Source organism: Mus musculus, chromosome 12 (assembly GCF_000001635.26).
Source record: "Mus musculus strain C57BL/6J chromosome 12, GRCm38.p6 C57BL/6J".
Taxonomy (NCBI): Eukaryota; Metazoa; Chordata; class Mammalia; order Rodentia; family Muridae; genus Mus; species Mus musculus.
Genome location: NC_000078.6, coordinates 111,988,410 through 112,012,258, shown reverse-complemented (window position 1 = coordinate 112,012,258; position 23,849 = coordinate 111,988,410). Strand labels below are relative to the sequence as shown.

At 46.5% G+C, this 23,849-nt stretch overlaps 1 protein-coding gene across 9 annotated transcripts in view; it reads right to left on the bottom strand.

Annotated features, from left to right (window-relative positions):
• Positions 1 to 23,849, bottom strand: part of Tdrd9 (tudor domain containing 9) — a 97,367-nt gene that overhangs the window by 56,596 nt on the left and 16,922 nt on the right. For 8 of the 9 annotated variants that reach the window (XR_381553.4, XR_003950089.1, XM_017315218.2 and 5 more), the window contains exons 3-9: positions 19,700 to 19,797; positions 18,330 to 18,551; positions 17,693 to 17,815; positions 15,392 to 15,472; positions 14,297 to 14,461; positions 10,435 to 10,535; positions 4,683 to 4,747 (exon numbers count right to left, since the gene is read on the bottom strand). Coding sequence is in view for 6 of the 9 variants with exons in the window: in XM_017315218.2 (XP_017170707.1) it covers positions 4,683 to 4,747; positions 10,435 to 10,535; positions 14,297 to 14,461; positions 15,392 to 15,472; positions 17,693 to 17,815; positions 18,330 to 18,551; positions 19,700 to 19,797 (855 nt within the window). In the remaining 3 variants the exon portion in view is untranslated. Of the gene's footprint in view, positions 1 to 4,682; positions 4,748 to 10,434; positions 10,536 to 14,296; positions 14,462 to 15,391; positions 15,473 to 17,692; positions 17,816 to 18,329; positions 18,552 to 19,699; positions 19,798 to 23,849 lie in introns of those variants that run through there. The other variant, XM_006516321.3, reaches the window with a different exon arrangement.

Here is a 23,849-nt window from a genome sequence, read left to right as displayed (position 1 = left end):
CCCATAACATCTGTGCCTGCCACTACTGTACCAGCAGGCCTACCCTACCAGCCAGGTGACTATTGTAGCTCAGAGTTCCCAGCAGGGTAAGAGTGTTTGTCATTGTTTTCCCCAATTAGCACATCTAGAACCTTCCAGCACTATTGAAACTATCAGTAAGAGATAAACCTTCCAGGTCTGTGTTCTGGAGGGTAACCCAAAGCAATGACAATAGCCTGTAACGTGTGGGAGTCTATGGTACTTCCATTGACCAACCATTATTATACAGTAATACCATTTAAACTGCTTTTATAGATAGGAATCGTAGATGGTAGTAAGTCTCTATATGGCATTTCCAAAGCTCTTTAGTGTTAGAAAGACCTGCATCTCTGCCCTGTCCCCACCTGGTGCACTATTTAACCCTTCCTGTTCCAGTACTCCTGTTAGTCCCCTACAAGTTCCATCTATCCCTCCAATCTTGAAATCTGACACCTACCATGGTTCCTTACAAGGTTCCTGACAACATAAACTACACAGAGAGAAGCTGGGGTGGGGGCATATGTGTACCCAGCACTCAGTAATCCCAGCACTTGGAAGGCTGAGATAGGAGAAGCTCTGTGAGTTCAAGGTCAGCCTGGTCTACATAATGAGACCCTGTCTCAAAACAAAATAAACAAACACACATATCTAAAGAGTCAAAGACTGTAGCCACAGGAAAGAACATGCAGTTTGTCTTTCTGGTTTCGGTCACCTCACAGAATGACTGTCCCCAGTTCCACCCATTTAACCTGCAAAGTTACTAATCTCATCTTTCTTCTCGGCTGAACAACATCCCACTGTGTCTGTGACACGTTTTCACTGCCCAGCACTTGATGGGGACCTGGGCTGCTTTCATGTCTCGGCTATTGTAGCCAGAGCAGCAATGCACATGGATGAGCAAGTGTCTCTGTAGGAAGATACAGGAGGAGCCTTAGAGCCCTTCAGTCCTCAGCATATAGCCACGCCTACATCACCCACCAGCCACGCCCACATTGCCCATACCTGCCACCCTTAGTGTCTGTTGGTTTCTCTCATCTTAGCCATCTGTTTACAGTGAGATAAATTCTCAAAGTAGTTTTACTGTGAATTTCCCTGATGACTAAAAATGTTTCTTAAAATATTTATCAGTTGGGTTGGAGAGATGGCTGAGCAGTTAAAGATGCAGTGTGCAGTACTGAGAACCCTCTGTAACTCCAACCCCAGGGGATCTGACGCCCTCTCTGGTGTCCACAGGCACCAGGCAATGCACACGGTGTACAGATATACATGCAGGGAACACCACTTATATACATAAAATTAAACTCTAAATTTAAACATTTTTCTTGTCCACTGTCTTATTTTAAGAACTCTGTTTATTTCCTTGCCTTAGTTTTTAACTGGGTTGTCTTCTTGGTGTTTACTTTTCTGAATTCTTTATATATTCTAGATACCAAGCCTTGGTCAGATGCATTTTTTTTCTCACCCTGTAAGCTGCATCTTTGTTTGAACAATGGCGTTCCATCTGCTGTTGTCAGCCTCAATGCCTGCACTCCTGGGGTCCTGCTCAGAAAGTCCTTCCTGTGGCAGCAGAGTGAGTGTGTCCCCCGCCTTCTTGATCAGATGCTACGCTGTGGTACCTGATCCACTTGGCACTAACTGGTGTGGACAGGGTGTGAGGGAAGATCTAGTTCTGTTCTTTACCTGCTATGTAGCAGTCTGACCAGCCCCACTTGCTGCTGATGCTATCTTCTCTCCCATGTGTAGTTTTGGCCTCTTATCAAGATCCCGGTGACTGTTGGGGTGAGTGTGAGCTCACAGGCGATTGCAGAAGTGTGAGCTCACAGATGACTACAGGGGTGAGTGTGAGCTCACAGGCGATTGCAGAAGTGTGAGCTTACAGATGACTACAGGGGTGAGTGTGAGCTCACAGATGACTGCAGGGGTGAGTGTGAGCTCACAGATGACTGCAGGGGTGAGTGTGAGCTCACAGATGACTGCAGGGGTGAGTGTGAGCTCACAGATGACTGCAGGGGTGAGTGTGAGCTCACAGATGACTGCAGGGATGAGTGTGAGCTCACAGATGACTGCAGGGGTGAGTGTGAGCTCATAGGTGACTGCAGGGGTGAGTGTGAGCTCACAGATGACTGCAGGGGTGAGTGTGAGCTCACAGATGACTGCAGGGATGAGTGTGAGCTCACAGATGACTGCAGGGGTGAGTGTGAGCTCATAGGTGACTCCAGGGGTGAGTGTGAGCTCACAGATGACTGCAGGGGTGAGTGTGAGCTCATAGGTGACTGCAGGGGTGAGTGTGAGCTCACAGATGACTGCAGGGGTGAGTGTGAGCTCATAGGTGACTGCAGGGGTGAGTGTGAGCTCACACGTGACAGACTGCAGGGGTGAGTGTGAGCTCATAGGTGACTGCAGGGGTGAGTGTGAGCTCACAGGTGACTGACTGCAGGGGTGTGTGTTCATAAGCGGGTATTTTTATACAAGTACCAGGATGTTTTTATTCTATGGTTCTATAACATAACTGAAAATCAGACATAACGCTCTCCAGCAGTGGTTTATTGTCCAGGATAGTTTTAGATATCCTGGTCTTTTCTGTTTCCATATGAATTTGGAAATTATTTCTGTGGAGAACTGTCCTGGAATTTAGGTAAGGACTGCACTGACTGTGTGTGCTGCTTTGGGTAGGCTGATATTGCTACAGTGTTACTCCTACCAATCCTTGAGCAGGGAGCTCTTTCTATCTTCTAGTGTCTTCTTCAATCTCTTTTTTCTGTGTCTTAAAATTTTTTATTGAGCAAGTCTTTTATTTCCTTTGTTAGGTTAACGTGAAGATAAAATAATAACTTTTTCAAAGACAACCCTACAGTTCAAGTTTGACTCTTTATCCTTTTGTGCCAGAACTAGAACAAATGCACCATGACATTAATTACTAAATACTTAAAGTTATTTTTAAATATATAATTCTTTCAGTGTTTCCCTTGTCAGAGCAGTGACTACTGATGAGTGCTGGCCACAGAAGTCGCTTCCCTCCTGTTTTCCGAATTTCCTCCAATGAATAAACAAAATGTTTCTTATCAAAACAACTTTTTTAACCAGATAAGGTAACTCCAGTCTGAAATCTCAGAAATTGGGAGATGGAAGCACGGTAATATCCAGTCACGGCGAGACCTGGCTCCACAGAGAGCTCCACACCAGGCAAGGCTACACCAAAATTCTGTCTCAAGTCAAAAGCAAACAAACAAAAAACCCAAAATGGACGTGAGTGTAACTCAGGGGTGGGTTCTGAGTGGTGAGTTGCCTTTGATCCCAAGAATACAAAACTAGTAATAATACTTTAAAGGATTTGTTCCTTTTCAGTGGGTTTAAAAATGTGTACTGCCTTCCAGCATCTGCATATGCAGTGTGCCTCGTGTGGATTATCAATATTTTGAACTTGTTCAACTGTGTCTCCCAAAAACTATTTTAGATTCCAACTCTGGTGACTGAAAATGTGTGTGGCCTGACTCATCAACAGTCATTGCACATACAGGAGCTACAATATGGTCCTGGTACAGTTGACTGGGACCTTCACCCAATGGGACTCTCATTAAAAAAAGGGAGAAGCTAGAGGCACAGGAATGTCAAGTGACAGCCATGTGAGTGGAAACCACCAACAAAACAAGCCACGGCCTGAGGTGGCTCCAGAGGGCCTGAGGGAGCAAGCCTCCTGATAACCCATTTCAGCATGCCTAACTGTTTTCACAGCAGGCAAACACACCACTCTTGTTTTGAGCATCCAATTTTCAATGCCTTGTTGGAGCAGCCCTGAAAAGAATAATTCATATCTGCTCAAAACAAGTCACTTAATGAAACTGTAAACATAACATGCCAGACTTGGCCTGCGTTAGTATGTAAAAGAAAGTCACAGAGCTGAAGGTAAGATGTCACTTGCAAACACCTGAGAGATTACTGAGGGACCAGAGCTTTGCCTTTTCCTCACAGTTTGAGGACTTAGAAGTCATGTGACGGGCAAATCCACACAGATGCAAACTCTCCGTACCTGCCAGCTAACAGTTGTCTCTGTACATGAGTCTATTCAGTAAGCAAAATGTGACCAGGATTTGAAACTCACATGTTACATTCCAAAATCAAGTTTCTCTTGTTGCAGACTACTGCTTCCAGCCCTGCACACACTAATGTTCACATGTTCTGTATATTACTCCTCAGCAACAAAATACATGAATTACTGTTATAATGTCATCAAACACCACTACTCAATAAAGTCATTTTGACAAAAGGCCGTTAGCCACAGTTGAGTCTCTCTGTAAGGTGCAGTAGGAGCCCCTTTCTTTAGCAGTGAGAAGGGAGTGGGGAGCTGCTGAGCCCGCAGGGCTTCATGCTTTGCTCTCATTAAGAATCCGGCACTGAGAAATCGGGACAAACACTTCACATGACCACGAATGTTCTAAACAAAGCAAAATATCTTACCAGGAACTGTGAAGCAGACAAGCCTGCCTTAAAAAGGTATTCTTCCTTACTATGAACTCTTTGTAGCAAGGTAAAGGTTATGAACAAGGCAAAGCGAGTCACAGCTGCTTGCGTTCTCACGTCTAGGAGAACAGGCAGCGTGAACACCATTGTTCAGAATGCGCTTCCAGAGAATTAAAATTCCAGTCACAAAAACACGCCATGCACACCTGGCAGGAACACCAGCACGCTGCTCCGCTCCGACACAAACTGCGCCCCGGACCAGGTCTTGTTCCTGTCAAAACGTGAGGTGAACAAGTTTGAATCAAGGCTGGCAGAGTCCCTGCTGCATGAGACCCTGAGTTTACACACTTGGTTCATGAAAGCTCTTGCAGATCACGTCAGGTAATGTTCTTCAGTTCACACGAAGATAGAGGCATGCATAGAGAGGCCAACCAGGCAAAAGGCCAGGGCTCTTCACTTCCAATGCATTGGCCCCCAAGACACTATCTGCAAAAGTTTTCCTGCAAATTTAGATTCTATAATCAAGAGCCCCAAGATACAAGCCTTAGAATAACTATAAGCAAACCTTATTAAGGCCCAGATTATCACTACAAAGGATGCAGGTCTAGGATAAACACTTCTTACTACCAGGGTATTTCTGTATAAAATAGAAATTTTCTCCTCCTCAGACCTGTGGGCCCTCCCTGGGGAGAGGGGGGGAGCAGGCAGAAATCGGGAGGTGGATTCTAACAGGTCCAATAAGTCGCAGGATTCAAGATCAATGCCAGTGTATAAAAGTGGACTGGAGGTACAGCGGAGTAAGGCATATGCTTAACCCGTGCAAAGCCTTGGGTTCCACGCCAGTACCGGGGGAAGACAACCATTGGCTCAAAGGGAAATGTTACAGTACACCCAAAAGTTGTAGCATTAAACCACAGAGACACTTGCTCATTATTTGTAATAGCCAGAAACTGGAAACAACCTAGATGTCCCTCAACTGAAGAATGGATAAAGAAATTGTGGTTCATTTACACAATGGAATACTAGTCAGCTATTAAAAACAAAGACATCAAAAAATTGCAGGCAAATGCATGGAACTAGTGAATAGCATCCTGAGTGAGGTAACCCAGAGCCAGAAAGACACATACGGTGTGTACGCACCTATAAGTGGACATTAGCTGTAAACTGCAGGGCAGCTATGCTACAATCCACAGACTAAAGTAGCTGGGTAGCAAGTAGGTCCCAAGGGAGGATGCAGGAGCCTCACTCAGAAGGGAAACTAAACAGCCATTGGATGTGGATGGAGAGAGGGAACTGGGTAGGACAGGAGGTGAGGAGAGGAACAGGAACGGCGATCACGTGTGGGGAGGGGGAGAGGAGGGCTGGAAATCAGTGGAGGGGATCTCTGGGAGTGGAGGACTAGGGTGGGGGAGGATACAGAAAGTCTATGGGGGTGACCCTAGCTGAGATCCCTACCAGAGGGGGATATAGAGGCTGAGGAAGTGGCCTCTTCCTGTGGGCCAGGCAGGATTTTCAGAGGAGGGAGGGGGCATCAATTCACCCACAAAGCCTTCAGCTTGGGCTGTGAATGGGATGTAAAGGGAATTACAAATTAAATTATTAAAAAATAAAAGTAAAAACTGATAAAAAGCAGTGTTTATCCCAAGTTTATGGAGATTCGATCACAAAAGTGACCATGTAAAAATGTATGGGGTTCAAGAATAGCCTGTACCACATAGGGGACTGGTTTTAAATGATCTTCCCAAGGAGCTAGGGAGTCAGTAGGCTTAGTCAGTGAGCACCCGCCTCACAATCATGAGACCTGAGTTCAGTCCCCAGCACTCACATAAACATGCAAGGTGTGGTGACATCTGCTTACAACCCCAGCACTGCGGTGGCAGAGACAGATGGACGGACCCCGGGACTCAGTGACCAGCCAGGCTTGCCGTGTGAGTGCTAGGCCAGTGGGAACCCTTCTTCAAAGGAGGTGGAGATGCTCCTGATACAATACAAACTTGTTCTCTGGCCTCCATACACACACATGTATGCATGCATACAACACACACACACACAACACACACACATGCACACACACACAACATGCACACAAAGCATACACAAGAGAAAATAAATTTGAAAATAAATGCGTAAATAAAATGTAAAAATCCCCAAGCCTAGCAGAATGCTGCACACCTGTAGTATCAACCATCTTGGAGGCTGAGGCAGGAGATTGGTTGATCCCAGTTCAAAATCAGTCTAAGAACATAAGGAAAAAAAATCCCATTTCAAAAACTGAGGGCTTGGGCCAGTGAGATGGCTCTGTGGGTAAAGGTGCAGGATGCACTAGCCTGACAGCCTGAGTCCCACCCCTGGAGCACACATAAACCTGGAATCAGAGAAGCGACTCCACACACGTGTCCTCTGACTGCCACATGTGCACTGAGACACATGCGCACACACAAACACAGTAATAATCTTTACTAATGGCCGAGGAGACAAGCTTAGCTGGCAAATGCTCACTTGCCACAAACATAAGGAACTAAGTTCAACCCTTGGGGCCGTGGTAAAATTGTTGGATGCATATGATTGGGATTCCAGTTCTGGGGAGGGAAAGACGGGCGACACCTCGGGCTTGACTGCCAAGTAGCCCAACTGGGGTGAGCTTCAGGCCAATGAGAAACCTTGTCTCAGAGGCGCTGGATTTCAATCCTGAAGACGACACCCAGGGTGGTCCTCCAGCCTACCTACCTACACACACACACACACACACACACACACACACACGCACACACGCACACACACGCACACACACGTACACGCACACACATATACAAAGGCACACATACTCATTCACTCATTTCTAGCTATGACCATTGAAAATACCTACAAACAGTGACAAACCAGTAACAAAGTGCAAGGCCAGAGTCAGGCTGTCGTTTTAAAGACAGACTCACGCTGCTCACTGCAAGAGCTGACTCCCTGGAAGAATGGGAGGTTCCTGGAATGGAGCAAGGTTAAAATTGGTGAATGGCCAGAAACAAGGATGGAGCCCAAGGATGGAGCAGGCATCCCAAGAGGCTCCCACTCACGTCATTTAGGACAACTGGGACACACAAATTGACTGAAATTAACAAAATCCATCAATCTTTTAAAACTAACACAACGAACCTCATAAATGAAAAGATATTTGCAAGAAGTTTTTCTGACATAAAGAACTGTTATACAAATACATAAAGAATACTTAGACTCAGCATTGGAAAGAACAAAGCCAGGTATAATGGCATATACTTTTAATCCCAGCACTCAGGAGGTGGAGACAGGCAGATCTGTGAGTTCTAGGGCACCCTAGTCTACATAGCAAGTTCCAGGCCAACCAGTGCTATCTAGTGACACCTTGTCTCAAACAAACAAAGCAACAAATAAATAATTGGGATTGAAAAATGGGCAAGGACATGAGCAAACACCTTGTCAAAGCAGCAGTGAGATGTCACCATGCCCACTCTGAGAGCCAAGCCCAGGCCACACACAGCTGGCAAAGCCTCTGAGCCACTTGCTGGTGGTAATGTGACATGGTGCAGCCACAATGGGAGGTAGGCCAATGGTTCCTTCAGAAACTAACTGTGCTCTCCACATGGACGCCAGCAACTGTGCTCCTTACAATTTGTCCACTGCACTGGATGTCAGGTCTACATAAAGCTGGCCCGAAAGCTCTTATAGCAGCTCTAGTCATAGTTTGAGACTTAGAGACAATCAACACGTCAGTTAGTAGGTAAATAGATAAACCGTGGTCAGTGTAGACAACGGCATACTATTCACCAATTTAAAAAATCAGGGCCAAGGAGATGGCTTGGTGGGTAAAGTACTTAAAGAGCAGGTAGAGGGAAGTTCTTCCTTGTGGAACAATCTTAGGGCAAGCAGAAAGAACAAAGGAAAATGAGAACATGGCAAATCTCGTAAGGACTCAGGCAGCATCCACAGGAGGCAGGGCTGGCAGGCAGCATTTAATACTTGTGTTGAGACAACAAGCACACTCAGGCACAGACACAGGAACCACAAAGAAACCCATGCCTGCTCCCAGGTCATCAAAGACAAAGACTGTACCTGAGAGCTAGCCAGATGAAAAGATACATTTACCTATGAGGAGCAGTGAGACAAAAAGGAGCTTTATCACTGTGGTAGCACAAGCCAAGAGAGTATAGGAAAATAGCATAGCATTAGAACGAGTGCTAAAGACATCAAAAGATGTGTTCTGTTACATGCTTAGTTCAGAGACTGTGAATACAGTGGCAGAGAAGTAAAATGCAGGGAGCACCCGAGAACCTAGAGCCTCACACAAGTCAGGGATTCCTGCTCTGCAAATCCAAAATTGGAACCGCTCCAGTGTCTGCAGTGTCTGCCTGCAGTGTCTACCTGCAGTGTCTGCAGTGTCTGCCTGCAGTGTCTGCAGTGTCTACCTGCAGTGTCTGCAGTGTCTACCTGCAGTGTCTGCCTGCAGTGTCTACCTGCAGTGTCTGCCTGCAGTGTCTACCTGCAGTGTCTGCCTGCAGTGTCTGCAGCGTCTGACACTTGACTCTGAGCCGCACAGTGGTTTTTGAATTTGGAGTGTTTATGAGTTCAGCACTGAAGTCTGTGAAAACACTCCAGTGTACCAAACACCCTTGTGCAAGCATTTAAGGTGAGAGAGGCCCAGTCTGCAGCCCCCAGCACTGTATGCACACAAGAATGAGAGCCAGTGCCTGTGGCTACCAACTGCTGAGTCTATCCAATGTCTGCATGCTTCAAGTCATGCCACATACAGTAAAGACACGGGGTTGTCACTGTGTGCATGTGCATGTATGCATGTGCAATGTGTGCATGTGCATGCGTGTGTACTTGGGGGGCTGAATATGTGCATGCAGGAGTAGAGAAAGAGGAGAGGGAAAAGGAAGAGGAAGGAGAGAGGAAGAAGGAAGGAAGGAAGGAATTGAGGAAGGAAAGGAGGGAGGAAGGGAAGGCGGGATGGTGGGAGAAAATGAGACAGAAAAGTGTGAGTGCCAGCTTTGGGTTTCATCCTCAAGAGCTCTGCCCACTTTCTTCCAGCCAGGGCCTCTCACTGGCCTGATTCTCACCAGCCAGGCCAGTCTGACACAAGGACCACCTGCCTACACCTTCCCAGTGGAATGACAAGCACACACTGTCACGCCTGGCTTTTTTCCTGTAATTTCTGGGGATCAAACTCAGGTCCTACAAAGCAAGTACTTTACCAAATCTCCCCATCTGTTGATTTAGATTTAGATTTTTTAAACAAAGGATGAAACTGAAATAAAATAACTTTTTACCCAAATAAAAGCTGAGAACATTTACCAACAGAGTCTTTGGAGGGCAGAATTTGGGAACCAAGGTAAGAAGTCCAGATGTGACAAGGATTAATTCAGGGGTATCCCAAGGTCTACAAGAAAAATGTTACCCCAGCCATCTAGCTTTGGTTACTAACGAAGGAGAATACACATCGCCAGTATTTGTTTCTAAAATAATAAATACTATTTATGACAGGCAAACCAGCACTTAGAACCTAAACTATCCTAAAAGGGGGAAAAATCGCAAATTAAAAAAAAAAAAGCTAAAAGAACAAACATCTAAATTGCCTATGGTATGTCCAAAAATAGCCCCAAGAGAACAAAAGCAAGCAGAGAAAGCCGTGTGACTCCTGTGTCTGTGTGAGTCCGTGTGACTACATCCCACTTCTGGCCCAATCTAACTTAAACAACAGTCTTTGCCTTCCGTTAGCAGAAGTTTGCAGAGTGGCCGTGACTGCTGCAAAGGTGTTCACAGCTTTGAGTGGCAGGCAGCACATAGCTGAAACCCTGAAACCTGAAGGCAGGAAGACTACAGCTCAAGCCCAAATGTCTACAGCTTAATATGCAAACACACTCTGCCATCTCGAATGAGGAACCAGTGTTTAAGTTACACAAATGGAGTTGTAGCTGGAGGGACTCTTACCCGCTCTCTTTCATGTCCAGGTCATCGAACATCTGAATGAGAGAGACAGCAACTTCATAGACATCCTTTGTTATCACTGGCTCCTCCAGACGGTAGGGAAGCTGAAAAAATAAAGGAACAGGACAATTAAATAGAGTTGCAGACAAGTGTGGGCGGGGTAAGACCTGCGCTCACACCTTCAGCCATCATTCTAAGAGACCCTAAGTGATGATGGTGATGATGGTGATGATGATACACTACTACTACTACTAATAATAATAATTCCGTTCACAGCCACTCTTGAACACTTGGTGGCAGTGTTCGCTGCCTGGGATCCCTGAGATGCTGATGTTGAAGTCAATGGCAACGTGGATGGAACCTGAGAGTTCAAGCAGAGACTACTTTTAAGGCACTGGACAAACTGCATTAGAGGCCTAGGGAACTCGGATATCAAATCCCTGCCTCTAAAAGCACCGACATCCCAACAGCTACACTCAGGAACTACCAGCAGAGGGCAGTAGCGCGTTTAATCCAGTCATCTCTGGTATTCTCTTTATCTCCTACTCTATCCTAACAGGGATTGATATTCTGTAACGCAATTACTCAAAGACAGAAATGAGGAAAAGCTATGTGCTCCACAACCCCCACCAACCCCACTCAGAAGTCTGCTACAGACAGGCCATGTGGGAAAGGATTCGGCTGAGTCACAGTAACTCTGCTGAGGTCTAGAACTCAAGCCCTCGACACTGTTCTTGTGGGTGTCTGGCCAAGAATCCCTAGGGACCTGGCTGTCTCCAGTTCCCCAGTGCTGAGGATTATGACAGTAAACAACCGTGCCCGTCGAGCCAGCTCAGGTTCTCACATAGTGAGAGGAACACATTAGCACCTGAGCTGTCACTCGGCCCCTAGTTATGCTTTCTAACACAACTCTGACAGGTGACTAGGTCACAGTCGGCTGTGGCCCGTCTGTCTGTGATGTCTAAAGGAAGGCAGAGGCCCACATCCCCTGTACTCTGAGTCAAGTGACTGCACAAGCGTACTGCCACAAAGCCCGAGTGTGAGGGAAGCACCAGTCACCTGGGGCAGTCCTTCTGCCACATCCATGCCCAAGGAGGAAGCTCTGATCCCTACACATGCCACCAAAATGACATGTCAAGTCTGGCCAGGGAGTTCCAGAAAACAAGGAACAAGTTCTTAGGAAAATACATGCATCAAGAGAATGGGTACACATCCAATGGTAGGGACCAATCGGTGGCAGGACAGCTGGGCATCTGAGTTAAGGGGACCTAATGGAGTGCAGAAAGACTGCTGTGAGCTGGGCACAGCGGCATACACTTGTGCCAGCACTTGGGAAAGCAGAGGCAGAAGGAGCAGGGGTTCAAGGTTATCCTTGCCTACACAGCAAGACTGAGGCTAGCCCGGCTACATAAGATTCTGCCTCAGACGAAATGCACTAGTGTGAGAGACTGTACCGAGGATGGGACACCACACTTATGTGTCTGGGTTGGGCATCACCAACATTCTCTGCACAACCCCTAGAGCGCACACTACACTTGTCTAAAGACATTCTAGAGAAGGAAAACAAGCCGAGCACAAAGACATAGGAGGCTCCTGCCGGGGCCATGCAAGGACACCTAAAGTTGGCATCAGCAAAACCAGGAGAGCACTGGGGACTAAAGACGATGACAGTGACAGTGTCAGCTCCCTCAGAAGCCAAGTACACCTAAGGCCCACCTTGCTACATGGTGACAGGAACGAAGGAGCCTGGTAAATACAGGCTGTGCTAAGTGGGGTCAGTAGAGTCACACTAGAAGAGACAAGAGACCTGGGAACTAGAGAAACCGAGATCCCATCCCCAGCCCTACCTACCCTAGGCAGAGGCTGGGAAGGGCTGCAGGGAAACCTGGGACTGGGGGGGATATTTCTCTGTTATGTTCAAACAAGAGCAAGAAAGGTAAGCGGCCAGGCGATGTTGGCACACGTCGTTAATCCCAGCACCCGGGAGGCAGAGGCAGGAGGATCTCTGTGAGTTTGTGACCAGTCTGGTCTATAGAGAAAGTAGTAGGACAGCCAGAGTTACACAGAGAAATCCTGTTTTGTAAAACAAAAACAAAAGATGAGCAGCAAGTGATCCCAAGATGAGGAAAAGACAACAAGCCATGGTCAAGCAGAGAGAGAGAGAGAGAGAGAGAGAGAGAGAGAGACAGACAGACAGACAGACAGACAGACAGACGGAGGGGCCGGGCATCCCACGAGGTATGCTGGGAGCATACGATGGCACTAGTCAACAGGCAGCACAATGATAGATTGGACTTGATAACGCTCTCTCCTGATGTTGAACATCACAAATAAACAAAACACCGCCTTTCACCGCTGACAAACTAGGCAGGTTCAGGAGTGAGAACAAGGCTTAGCTACACAGGGCCTAGGCTCCATCCCAGCGCCCTCCCCCACAGTGTCCACACAAAAATCAAAATGCAGTTAGGTCTGTCCAGTTTGTTTGTGCCCTAAAATATTCACTATGTGCCTTCCAGCTACCAAAGACAGGCGATGTGACAGCAATGGAAAGCCGAGGGGCCTTCAAAACAGCTGAACAGAGGCCACCTTCAGCCAAAGGGCCCCGGGGCAACCAGAGATGCCCACAGCTGCCCTTACCCTTCCTTCCACGCATCCACAAAGAAGGTCTGGTGTTGAGGTCAGCTGAACCTAAGCAGCCCTCACTGTAGTAGAGCCCACTCGTCAACACTACAACTATCTTCAACAGAAACTCAGCCCCTGCTCCGATGAACGGGGCTCCATTCTCAAACTGCAAGCGCATGTATTCTCTGTCCCAGCAATCTCCCCACAGGCTCAGAGGTTCCAGGAAGGCATGTTACTCACAGAGGTCTCAACACAACATTTGGCACTGTCTAGGATATCGATGGGTGTGATAATGGAGAGGGACAAGGACAAGAAGAAACCATCTTGTAATGCTAAGGATACCCCTGCCACACAAGATTCTCTGGCCAAAATACCAATGCTGCTGAGGCTGAGAAACAGAGTTCTACAAGACATGCTCTCCGGAGTGCACAGAAGCATGCGGCAGGGCGGGTCACTGCAGCACTGTCTAGTGAGCGCCAAGATGTCAGAGACCAGTTACATGGGGGAACGGAACGGCACACGTGTGGGGAGCCGGGCAAATTCCGTTTGCAGACAGTCTGCCATCTCTGCAGCAGAAAGCCCCGTGTCTGCCTGACAGACCCGAGAGTTGTGCAAGAGGAGTGTCTCATGGGAAGGGAAGAAGGCCTGACAGGCAGTGGTCAGACGAGGAGAGGACTGAGGCAAGTTTTCACTCCTTTTCGCCTTTGTTCCTGAGCTGGGGTGGAACCCAGGGTCTCACACAGATGCAGATGCACGTCCTCGCTGAACACACTCCCAGAAGGTAGGACAGGAAGTGCTTCGTATCTGCTTCTACTTCAGGTTTAGACTTCTGAGATCTTCGAGTGTCCCACACACATGAAAACAAGTTATATATATCCCCAGTCTTCACTGTCACCCTCTATTAGAAAATATACATTTAATCGGAGTTCTGTCTCAAGTACAATTACCATCCTTAAGTAAATCTACTATTTCATAATGACAGAAATCCAAAGCTTTGGTTTTCCACATGAGAGAGGCATGACGCTAGTCGCAATGATTTCTATGGGGACTGTGATGTGGATATTTACAAACTCCCAGATGTAACAAAAGCCCATGTTTTCCTCCCTTCTTTTCCTCCACCCCCTTCCTCCCATGTGTCTGCTCTGACAAGTTCTAAAAGGGCCTCACAACCAAACCTGGGGAATTCAATTTGTCAGAAACCAAAGTCCACTCACTATAAAAGAAGCAATGTGTCCCAACATACCCCACTATGATAAATGTGCCCCAAGTCATTAAGGTAATACTCTTCAATAGCGTGGGGCTTGCCTTCCACTTCAAAAACATATGCCGGGTTCATCTTGTTCTGAACGGGAACAGCAAAGTAGTCTGCAAACTGCTTGCAGTTGATGGTGGCAGACATGAGGACCACCTGCAGGGAAGAGAGCCCAGCGGTGAGCAGGGCAGGCAGGGCGGGTGGATCGAGCGAGGCTGGCCACCTCAGAGCCCAGGCCCACCTGCCACATCCTCCCACCATGTACAACCCACTGAAGCCTTCTAGTTTACTTTATTTTATTTATTATTTTGTTATATTCTGACCAGACTTTCCTGTCTCTCCTCTTCTCACAGTCCCTCTCCCACAATTCCCCTCCCCCTCCCCATCCATTCCTCCTCTATTGCTCTTCAGTAAGAGCAGGCCTCCAATGAATTATAAATAGACTATCTTGATTCTTTTCTTGTGTATTATCTAAATTAAAACAGTATAAAGAATGCCCGGGCCTCCTCCCAGGCAGGATTTGGAGTACGACATCTGACCATAGAGTCCAAGATACTGTATCTGTCTCAGTCAGGGTTTCTATTGCTGTGATAAACACCACAACCAAGAGCAACTTGGGAGGAGTCTTAGGTCGGAATTTATCACTGAGGGAAGTCAGGGCAGAAACTCAAGGAAGAAACCTGGTGGCAGACACTAAAGCAGAGACCATGGGAAAATGCTGATTTCTGACTCGTTCCTCATGATTTACTCAGCCTGCTTCTTACATCACTCGAAAACACTTGCTCAGAAACGACACCTCCTACAGTGGGGAGGGTACTTCCTCATAAATCATCAATCAAAAAAATGCCCTACAGCCTTGCCTACAGGCCAATCTTTTACTTTGGGGGGGTGGGGCAGGTCTCCGACTGTCCTGGAACTCTAGCTATAGATCAGGCTGGCCTCGAACTCACAGAGATCTGCCTGCTTCTGCCTTACAAGTGCTGAGGCATTTTCTCAATTAAACATCACCTTGCCAGATATACCTAGGCTTGTATCACATTGACAAAAGCCAACCAGCACAATACAGAATGAAATCTAAAAATGTACCTTCACAAACCGTGAATTTGTCCTCAAGAGTTTACGGACGACCAAGAGCAGGAAATCCATCTCCTCGGTCCGTTCATGCACCTACAGAGAAAGGAGCCGCCGCCATGACATCAACGATGCACGGCACAGCAGGGAAGGTTGCACAAGCAATCCGTGTAGAGGCCAGGTAAGCACAGTGGGTCTGTAACTGCAGCATCAGATGGTGGAGGCAGGAGACTCCTTGGAGGAAGCTGCGAGTCACGTAGGCAAGCTCTGGTTTGATTCAAAGACCCATCTCAACAGATCAGGTGGAAGAGGGACCAGACACTTTCAACCTTTAGCTTCCATACGTATGAGCGTGCGTATGCACACACACCCTCAAATACATCTGCCAACACACACTGAAACATGCATATCCACAGGCATACCACACACATGAAAATGGAATTTTACAGAAAGAGGTACATGTCACCTGCTGAGAGAAGGTAGAGGACCTTTATGCTCCTAGACTTTCAACTAAACTAGGCCTCTCTGCTCAGCAGAGGTCGTCAGGGGACTCACGCCTTTCCAGCCGAGGAGTATGCAAACAGCATCTTCCCACCAGCCAGAGGGTACACGGGTCACTGTCACCCTCAATATTTCTCTTTGGGACCCACTGGCATTAGGGCAAAGCAATGCTCAGGCCCCTGAAGCCTGCCCACTTAACAGCACAACTGCTGCCCAGCTGATGCTGATCCCCCTGCAGTGGTTTGTCATCCCAGCACGTGTGGCATTAGAGATGAACCAGTCTAACACTGGCAACAGAGCTGCAAGCCATGTTCCATGACAAAAGGAACTACGGCGAATGGGGCACACAGGTGAGAGGGTGTTTGGATATAGCAAACGTGAAAGGCCACGTGGTGAAAGAGTTAAGTATGACCCCACAGACAGGGGGAGACGAGCACTGAGCCTTGGTTTAGTTTTCTCTGTCTCACTATTCTTCACTAACAACATGCATGTATTGGTTCGCCTTACACAGCTCAACTTGTTGATAAAACCGCCATTGAGAGAAACTCACCCAAGAACCACTCTCAAGGTTCCTGTGGCAGCTTGCCACTTCTGCAGCCTCACCTCAGTCTGGTTAGTGAGCCTGGCAGTTTTTCAGGATTGAACTACAGTTGCTAGTTCATGCCTAGTGTCTGCCTAGAGGACTGGTCTGCAGCTGCTGAGTTGTATTTGGTGTTTGCTACAGGACTGAACTGCTGCCCAAGGAGATCAAGCTCGCCCCAAAGAACTATTGCTAAACAGGTCCACTTCCCCCAGATCCTAATAACTTTTCTCTTCTACTACATCTGCAGGGTACTGGGCTAGAGGAGAAGTTGGACCCTTATTAAAAGTAGGTTGCAAAGAAATATGTGCCTACAAGAACTGAAGCTCACAAGATAGGTAAGAGGTTAGCCAGTCAGAAGCTGGTGAACCATATCAAGCAAGGTCAGAGTCTAGGGCAAGCAGGTGGAACTTCAACATGACCACAGAGGGGACACGTGGGGTAGCAGCTGCCTCCCAGCCCTACGCAAATGCAGACCCAGACTGAGCCACCCAGGGATCCATCCACACCACCCTGTCCCACCAAAGCAGTGAGGGCAGAGCCTGTTTCCAAAAGAAGCCCAGTTAGGTCAGGACACACAACAGCATACAGGAAGTGATTCACTTGGAGAGTCAAGAATGACAGGGCTTCACTCTGTAGCTAGTTCTGCTCTTGGCTCCCCTGCTTGTGCCTCACAGACACAGTGGAAATCCAGAAGGCCTTTTTCAGAGTAGATGAATATGTCTTACCTTATTAAAGTTTTTCCTGCAGTGCTGGGGTTTAAACTTAGAGCCTCTCATATGCTAGGAGAGCACTCTACAACTGAACTACACCCTCAGCCCAGGTTTTGAACCCTATTGTCATCCTTGATTGATGAGGCAGAAAGTCTGCCTCCATATGTGGGCTGTGGAGAGCACTCTTCACCAGGCTGGAGAACGTCCCTTGCAACTGCTGCACCCTGCTGAGATGCAGGCCAGAGGCAATTCAAACCACAAGAACACTGTGAGGGAAGGCTCTAGTGACATCTCAGAGGGCCAGATCTGACTACAACCTGCCCATAGATCTCTGCTCTATACAACAATCTTTTCCCAGTCTTCAACATCCCACCTATATTTTGAGAGACAAAGAACAAAGAATAAAACAGATAATTCACCCTCACAAGGTTAAAAAGATCAGAAGGAACCTTGTTGCAAGGACACAGGATGGCAGCTCACACTGCCCGGAAATAAGGCCCTGCCAGGCAGCAGAACACTCACCTCGTCAATGAAGATGTGCGTGAACTCCATCAGGCTCTTGGCACTTACAATTTTCTGAAGCAGGACTCCAGTGGTCATGTAAATTAACCTAGTGTCTTCTGTTGCGATTTTCTCCAGCCCTACCTAAAGTTGAGGAAGGAAAAGAGAGAGAAAGAAAGTATAGGTTTCACTGGCTCCCCCTTAACTACCCAAATAAATGTCCATTTTACCTAAGGTAGGAATGAGAAGTCACTGTATTTTAGAAAATATGCAAGTTCCAAATGAAAAGTCAAGATCTCAAATTGATTTCTTTCCTTCCATAATGAGCAAGGATTAGCTTATGCTGTTATGCTGTCTATGGTATTTTTAGGTGACAAGCCTTTATATGTTACAAGGGTCTAATTAAAAAGATCAAATAATAAAAAGCACCAGTCTGAGAATTCTCCCTTATCTCCTATTCAACTGCACAAGAAATCTAAAATTATTTAAGAATTTTACTTTCAATTTTTTTTGTTTTTTTCGAGACAGGGTTATCAATATTTTTAATTATAGCATAGTTCTGGTCTTTAATTTCCAGTAGAAAACAGTTATACACTGCCCTCAACTTACATAGAGTAAAACATTCCCAAGAAGAGAAAGCTCACGTCCTGTGTCTCACCTGATAGCCTACCAAGCCACCCAGCGTCCAGGAACGCTCCTTACTGATCCACCTGGCAATGCTGCTGGCCCCTATCTTCCGCGGCTGGGTGACTACGATGTTGCAGAAGGCAGAGCGCTGGGTGTAGTGGTCTAGCACGTACTGTGGGAGCTGTGTGCTCTTGCCGCTTCCTGTGGCACCGTGTATGATCACCACAGAATTGCTTTCTATCAAGGAAATGACCTGAAAAATTTTTAAAATATTACCTTTCACCATGGGCACAGATTAGACAACAAGGTAAAACACTGTCTTGAGAAGACTTTCAGGCCGGCTCAACCTAACCCAGTGGTCCACCACCTTAACATCACATAAAGGATCGGTCTACGAGTGATAACCGAGGCCTTGGCTGGCTGGTTGGTTTATGAAACAAGGCCACACTATGTAGCCCCGAGACCTTTCTGCCTCCCAAGTGCACAACTACTGACAACTATGGAAACCTGGCCAAAGTCACCAGGGCTCTGTGTCTCAATTTCTTCTTTAAAAAAAAAAAAAGAAAGAAACTTTCAAACTTAATTTGTATGGTTCTAAGTCTAAATGTCTATTATTTTATAAAAAGACTGAATGCAATTCTACTAAAAACAAAAACAACAACAACAAAACCAACAACAACAAAAAAACCCTGCCAATAGTCACTTGACTTTAAACTTTCAAGTTGTCAGATAAATTTTGAGCAGCTAGTGACACTGTCCCTTACATTGTACACGCAGTGCTGTAAGATCCTAGTCACCCTTCCAACAATCGCCATAGTCAGCAAGTACAAACCAATGTGGGTTTCAGAATATAAGCTTAATAAAGTGTATCTACTCCATAAAAGCATGATTCCATCTTCAGCAAATAAAAATGAAATCTGGAACATTTCCTATTTTATCTACAACTCTTTTTTCACCAAAGTAAGTAATGGTTTAAATTTACTTCTATTACTCATGCTTAACAACATATAACTAACTAACTAGTCAGAAATCTAACCAAAAGGATGTGTGCATACTTATGAGTCAGCCAACACACAGGGAAAGAGAGCAGCAGCCACTGCTCCCAGTGCAGATGTTGGGGGTGTGGCCTTCTCCATAGCAACACCTGGCTGTGTGCTGCTTGCACAAAAAGCTCCACCAGGAAGGGAGAGCATGCGCCTATCAGCTCTCAGTGACAGACTACAGGTGAGCACAGGTACATCTGAGCACGGCACACAGAGCCTTAGCCGGGCTCTGCAGAGGTGTCTTGTGTGACGGGCACTGCGGGCTTTTCTTCTGCCTTGTGCATATTAATCCCCCCCACATGTTCCCAATAGTGCTATGCCTTAGTCAGACAGCTAATTACATTAGGAAAAGTGTTACCTCTTCTTTACACCGATTTATAGGCAAATCAGGATATTTATAAGTTGTCTCTGGGATGCATGCCACATTACTTAACTTAGCCAATGGTGACCTCAGACCTGTATTCAGACAAAACAAAGTTATTTTGTAGCTGAAAAGAAAGTAAACAAGCCAATGACCTATCTAATCTTTGTATATGTCTTATCACATATACACACACATGTGCGCATGTGCACACACAGACACAGACACACACCCTACACCTTGCTAAATACACTCTCTATAGACTGACAGTCCTTCCCTCTTGGTGGGTCCACTATTAATGATGCAGGCAAGCCACCAAGGCTTGCGGCCTTCCATCCCAGACATGGACATTGTTGGCCTACACTGCTCCTAAGTCAACAGACCTGACACACACTGGCTCCAGCACCTGACTCAGCAGCTGCTCACTACTGTGGGATTATGGTGGTGTACACACGTGGTGAAGTGTACATTCCTTGCTACAAAATGAATAGATAATGGTGACAGAGAAGTCAAATACAACTTACAAACTGTGGGTTCGGTGAAACGGGTTTGTTTGCTATGCTATGCTAAATACATTTGATTTGGTGTCTATCCAACCCTACCTATTTAACATTCCCTTGTAAATCTGTGCACCTGCTCTGGCCAACCTTCAATTCTAAAGTGCCTCATGTCACCACATGGCAAGGGACAAGGTCCTGGAGACCCTGCACAGCACCTTTGCGGATGAACATGTTCCTCTCCCGCTTCCACTGAGGCTGAGCCTCAGCCTCAGGGGCCCCTTTCTCTCTTCCTCATCCTTTCCCGCTCCCACATCAGCTTCCTGGGCTCACCATGAAGACACATCCTCAATCTTTCTTTCACAGGGAGACTAACAATGCGTGACTAAAGTGTTACTTTTTAAAAATTTTATGGTGCTGGGAATCAAACCCTAAGCCTCACACACACATCTTTTATATACATACATATGCACACATTTAAATTTTGGAGGGTGACATTAGATCTCAAACCCTGATCCTCCCATCTGCTCTCCCCCTGACCCCAGCCTTTCCTGCATCTGAATTCATGCTCGTCCATAAGTTCAGAGCCAGCACATCCAGATCTGTCACATGTGTCAATGACCAACTCTTCCTTCCAGGGAAACAGTCCTCGTCCTAAGACATCCCTAGGCCTCCTCCGTGCAGGCCTCCGACCACCTTCTCTACACACTGACAAGCTCACAGAAATGAAGTCTCTCCACATTGGGACTTAGTTTCACTCACGATGGCTCCCAGTTTCTGGCATGGGCCAGGTTGGGTTTGCTTGTTTGTTGTTATTATTTTGGTTCCTTGATTGGTTTGGGGGTGGGTATGGTATGTTTGTTGTTGTTATTTTGGTTGGTTGGTTGGTTTGGGGATAGGTATGATATGTTTGCTTTGTATTTTTGAGACTGGATCTCATGTAGCCCAAACTGGCCTTGAACTCTCTATGTAGTTAAAGATGACCTTGAACCCCATTCTCCTGCCTCTATCTCCTGAATACTGAAATTACATGCACGAGCTACCACACACTGCTTTTCCCTGAGGCTTTTTTTATGTTAAACTATTTTATTTGAAAGATGAAGACAACCGAACCCCATCACCCTCACAGGCCAGGCAGTGGCCTCCAATCCTAGGAGAACCTGAGCTGGAAAATGCCACTATGATCTCAGGGACGCCTGTGTCCCCAAGATTCTAAGACTGAGTCCTTGCTTTCCTGTGGTCACAGAAGAAAGAAGCCACCACCGTTATGAGGACGGACAGAGAGGGGATGGAGGGACAGGCAAGCAGCCGGGGAGAAGTGAGAAAGAGGCTGAGGGACAAGCATCCACAGATGGAGAGTGGGGAGGACTCAGGACAGCAGGAAACGGAGGCAGGTCTGTATTTCTGCTAAGAACCCTTGAGTCTGGTTCACTGTGTCTCTAAAGGAGTCTTGCTGCTCTGACAGCATGGTCAGACTCACTGGACTTCACTACATCCATTTTGAAGGTTGCTACTTTAAGAGAGAACATTTACAAGAAGGAAAAAACCCAAAGCCCCTGGCACCGTGTCTAAACCACAGCCTTTCTTCACGTAGCACCGGATCTCCCCTGACAGTTTTAGGTCACTGACTAAAGCAGACCCAGCCCAGAGCAAGCCTCGCTCTCACTGACACTGCCCCGGGTGGACAGGAGAGCAGGGAGCAGACATGTTCACAGCCGAGTGGCTGATGGCTTTGTATAAACCAAATAAAAAGAAGATCGTCAACATGATTTAAGGCAAGCGAGCAGATTCCATGTGACAAACACAAGTCCAGAAGTGGACAGAAATAGAAATACTGCAACTTCAGACTATGCTGCTCTCAGTTTCCATTTTCTTAGTTAAATATTTCCTATAAGTTGGAGAACGGGAATCTCAGACACTGCTGATCTCCCCACTTCTCTGCCTCGGATCATCAAACAAGCTAAAATCTGACACAAGTCCAGAGGTCACAGGATGTAACCAACTTCTGCAGCGAAATTCACTGTCACCTGGCTGCCACAGAGAGCATAAAGTTTACCTTAAAACCTAAAACCTGTCCAGGCAGATATGATCTAGACACTATCATGCCCTTAATCCCAGTACTCAGGAGGCAGAGGTGGTTTGCTATGAGTTCAGGCTAGCCTAGCCAGTTACGTGTTGAGATGGTCTCTAAAAATAAATGCAAAAACAAACAAAATCTAGATACTATCTGTATTCTTTAAAAAAAAAAAAACTAAGCTAAATTACTGGATTTATACCCTAAACAGAAAACTAAATCTTCAAAATAACAATGTATTGCTTTCTCCAAGGGGAGGGGGATGCTCTGTATTCAAAATCAAGCTCAGCTGAAAGAGCTGACCTGTGTCTCCTCAGCACGCCACAGAGGTGACCTGTGTCTCCTCAGCACACCACAGAGGCTGTTCTCTTACAGGAGCAGAAGAAAAACTTAGAGGGGGTGAAACAACCACTAAAAACATCCCCACACCAGGAGCTAAGGGTTCACGCTGCCCTGGCAGAGGACCCCACCACCTTACCCCCACCCCCCACCCTCACTCCCTGCTCAGCTCCCAGGATTCACATCAGTTGGCTCACACCCACCCAGAGCTCCAGCTCTGGGAACAGTGACACCTCTGGTCTCCATGAACACTGTCACTCAAGTGTATACACTCACACAACACACACAGACATACACACAGAGGCACAGTCACACAACAGACACATCACACGCTAAAATACCTCCACATTAATAACAAGAGATCATTGTGGCTTCTGCTGTTTCCCTGAAGACACCATCTAGGACAACTGAACGTGGCCAGGTAAAAGCAAATACTATGAAAAGTGGCATGCTGAAGCCAGGCCCTGCCCTGTTAATGTCAGTTTCCATCTTTATGAAATCATTTACTTTTAAATATGAAGGATTATTCTAATGTAGTGTATGGAATTTCTACATAGAAACAAGTTCTTGAATACTTACAAGTGAAATAACACTAATGCCACAGCAAACTCAATAATATTTTACAAAAGCATTCTATTATTCTATTATGTCTATTCTGGATATAACATAGTATCTTACAGCCGGGCGTGGTGGTACACACCTTTAATCCCAGCACTTGGGAGGCAGAGGCAGGTGGATTTCTGAGTTCAAGGCCAGCCTGGTCCACAAAGTGAGTCCCAGGACAGCCAGGGCTACACAGAGAAACCCTGTCTCAAACAAACAAACAAACAAAAACAAAAACAAACAAACATAATACCTTGTCTGGAAACAGAAGTGTCAGGGTAATCTCATGATCTCCTTGTAAACAGACACCAAGCTAGGAAGAGCTGTGCTATCATGTAGGCATTTGCAGACAGAAACATCCATAGACACAGGGGCTCCCACTCCTCCAGTCCTTTTTTTTTTTTTTTTTTTAAACTCTTTTTTTTGGGGGGGGTTGTTGTTTGTTTTTTTGGGTTGTTTTTTTGTTTTGTTTTGTTTGGTTTTTGGTTTTTCGAGACAGGGTTTCTCTGTAGCCCTGGCTGTACTGGAACCCACTTTGTAGACCAGGCTGGCCTCGAACTCAGAAATCCACCTGCCTCTGCCTCTGCCTCCGCCTCCGACTCTGCCTCCCAAGTGCTGGGATTAAAGGCGTGCA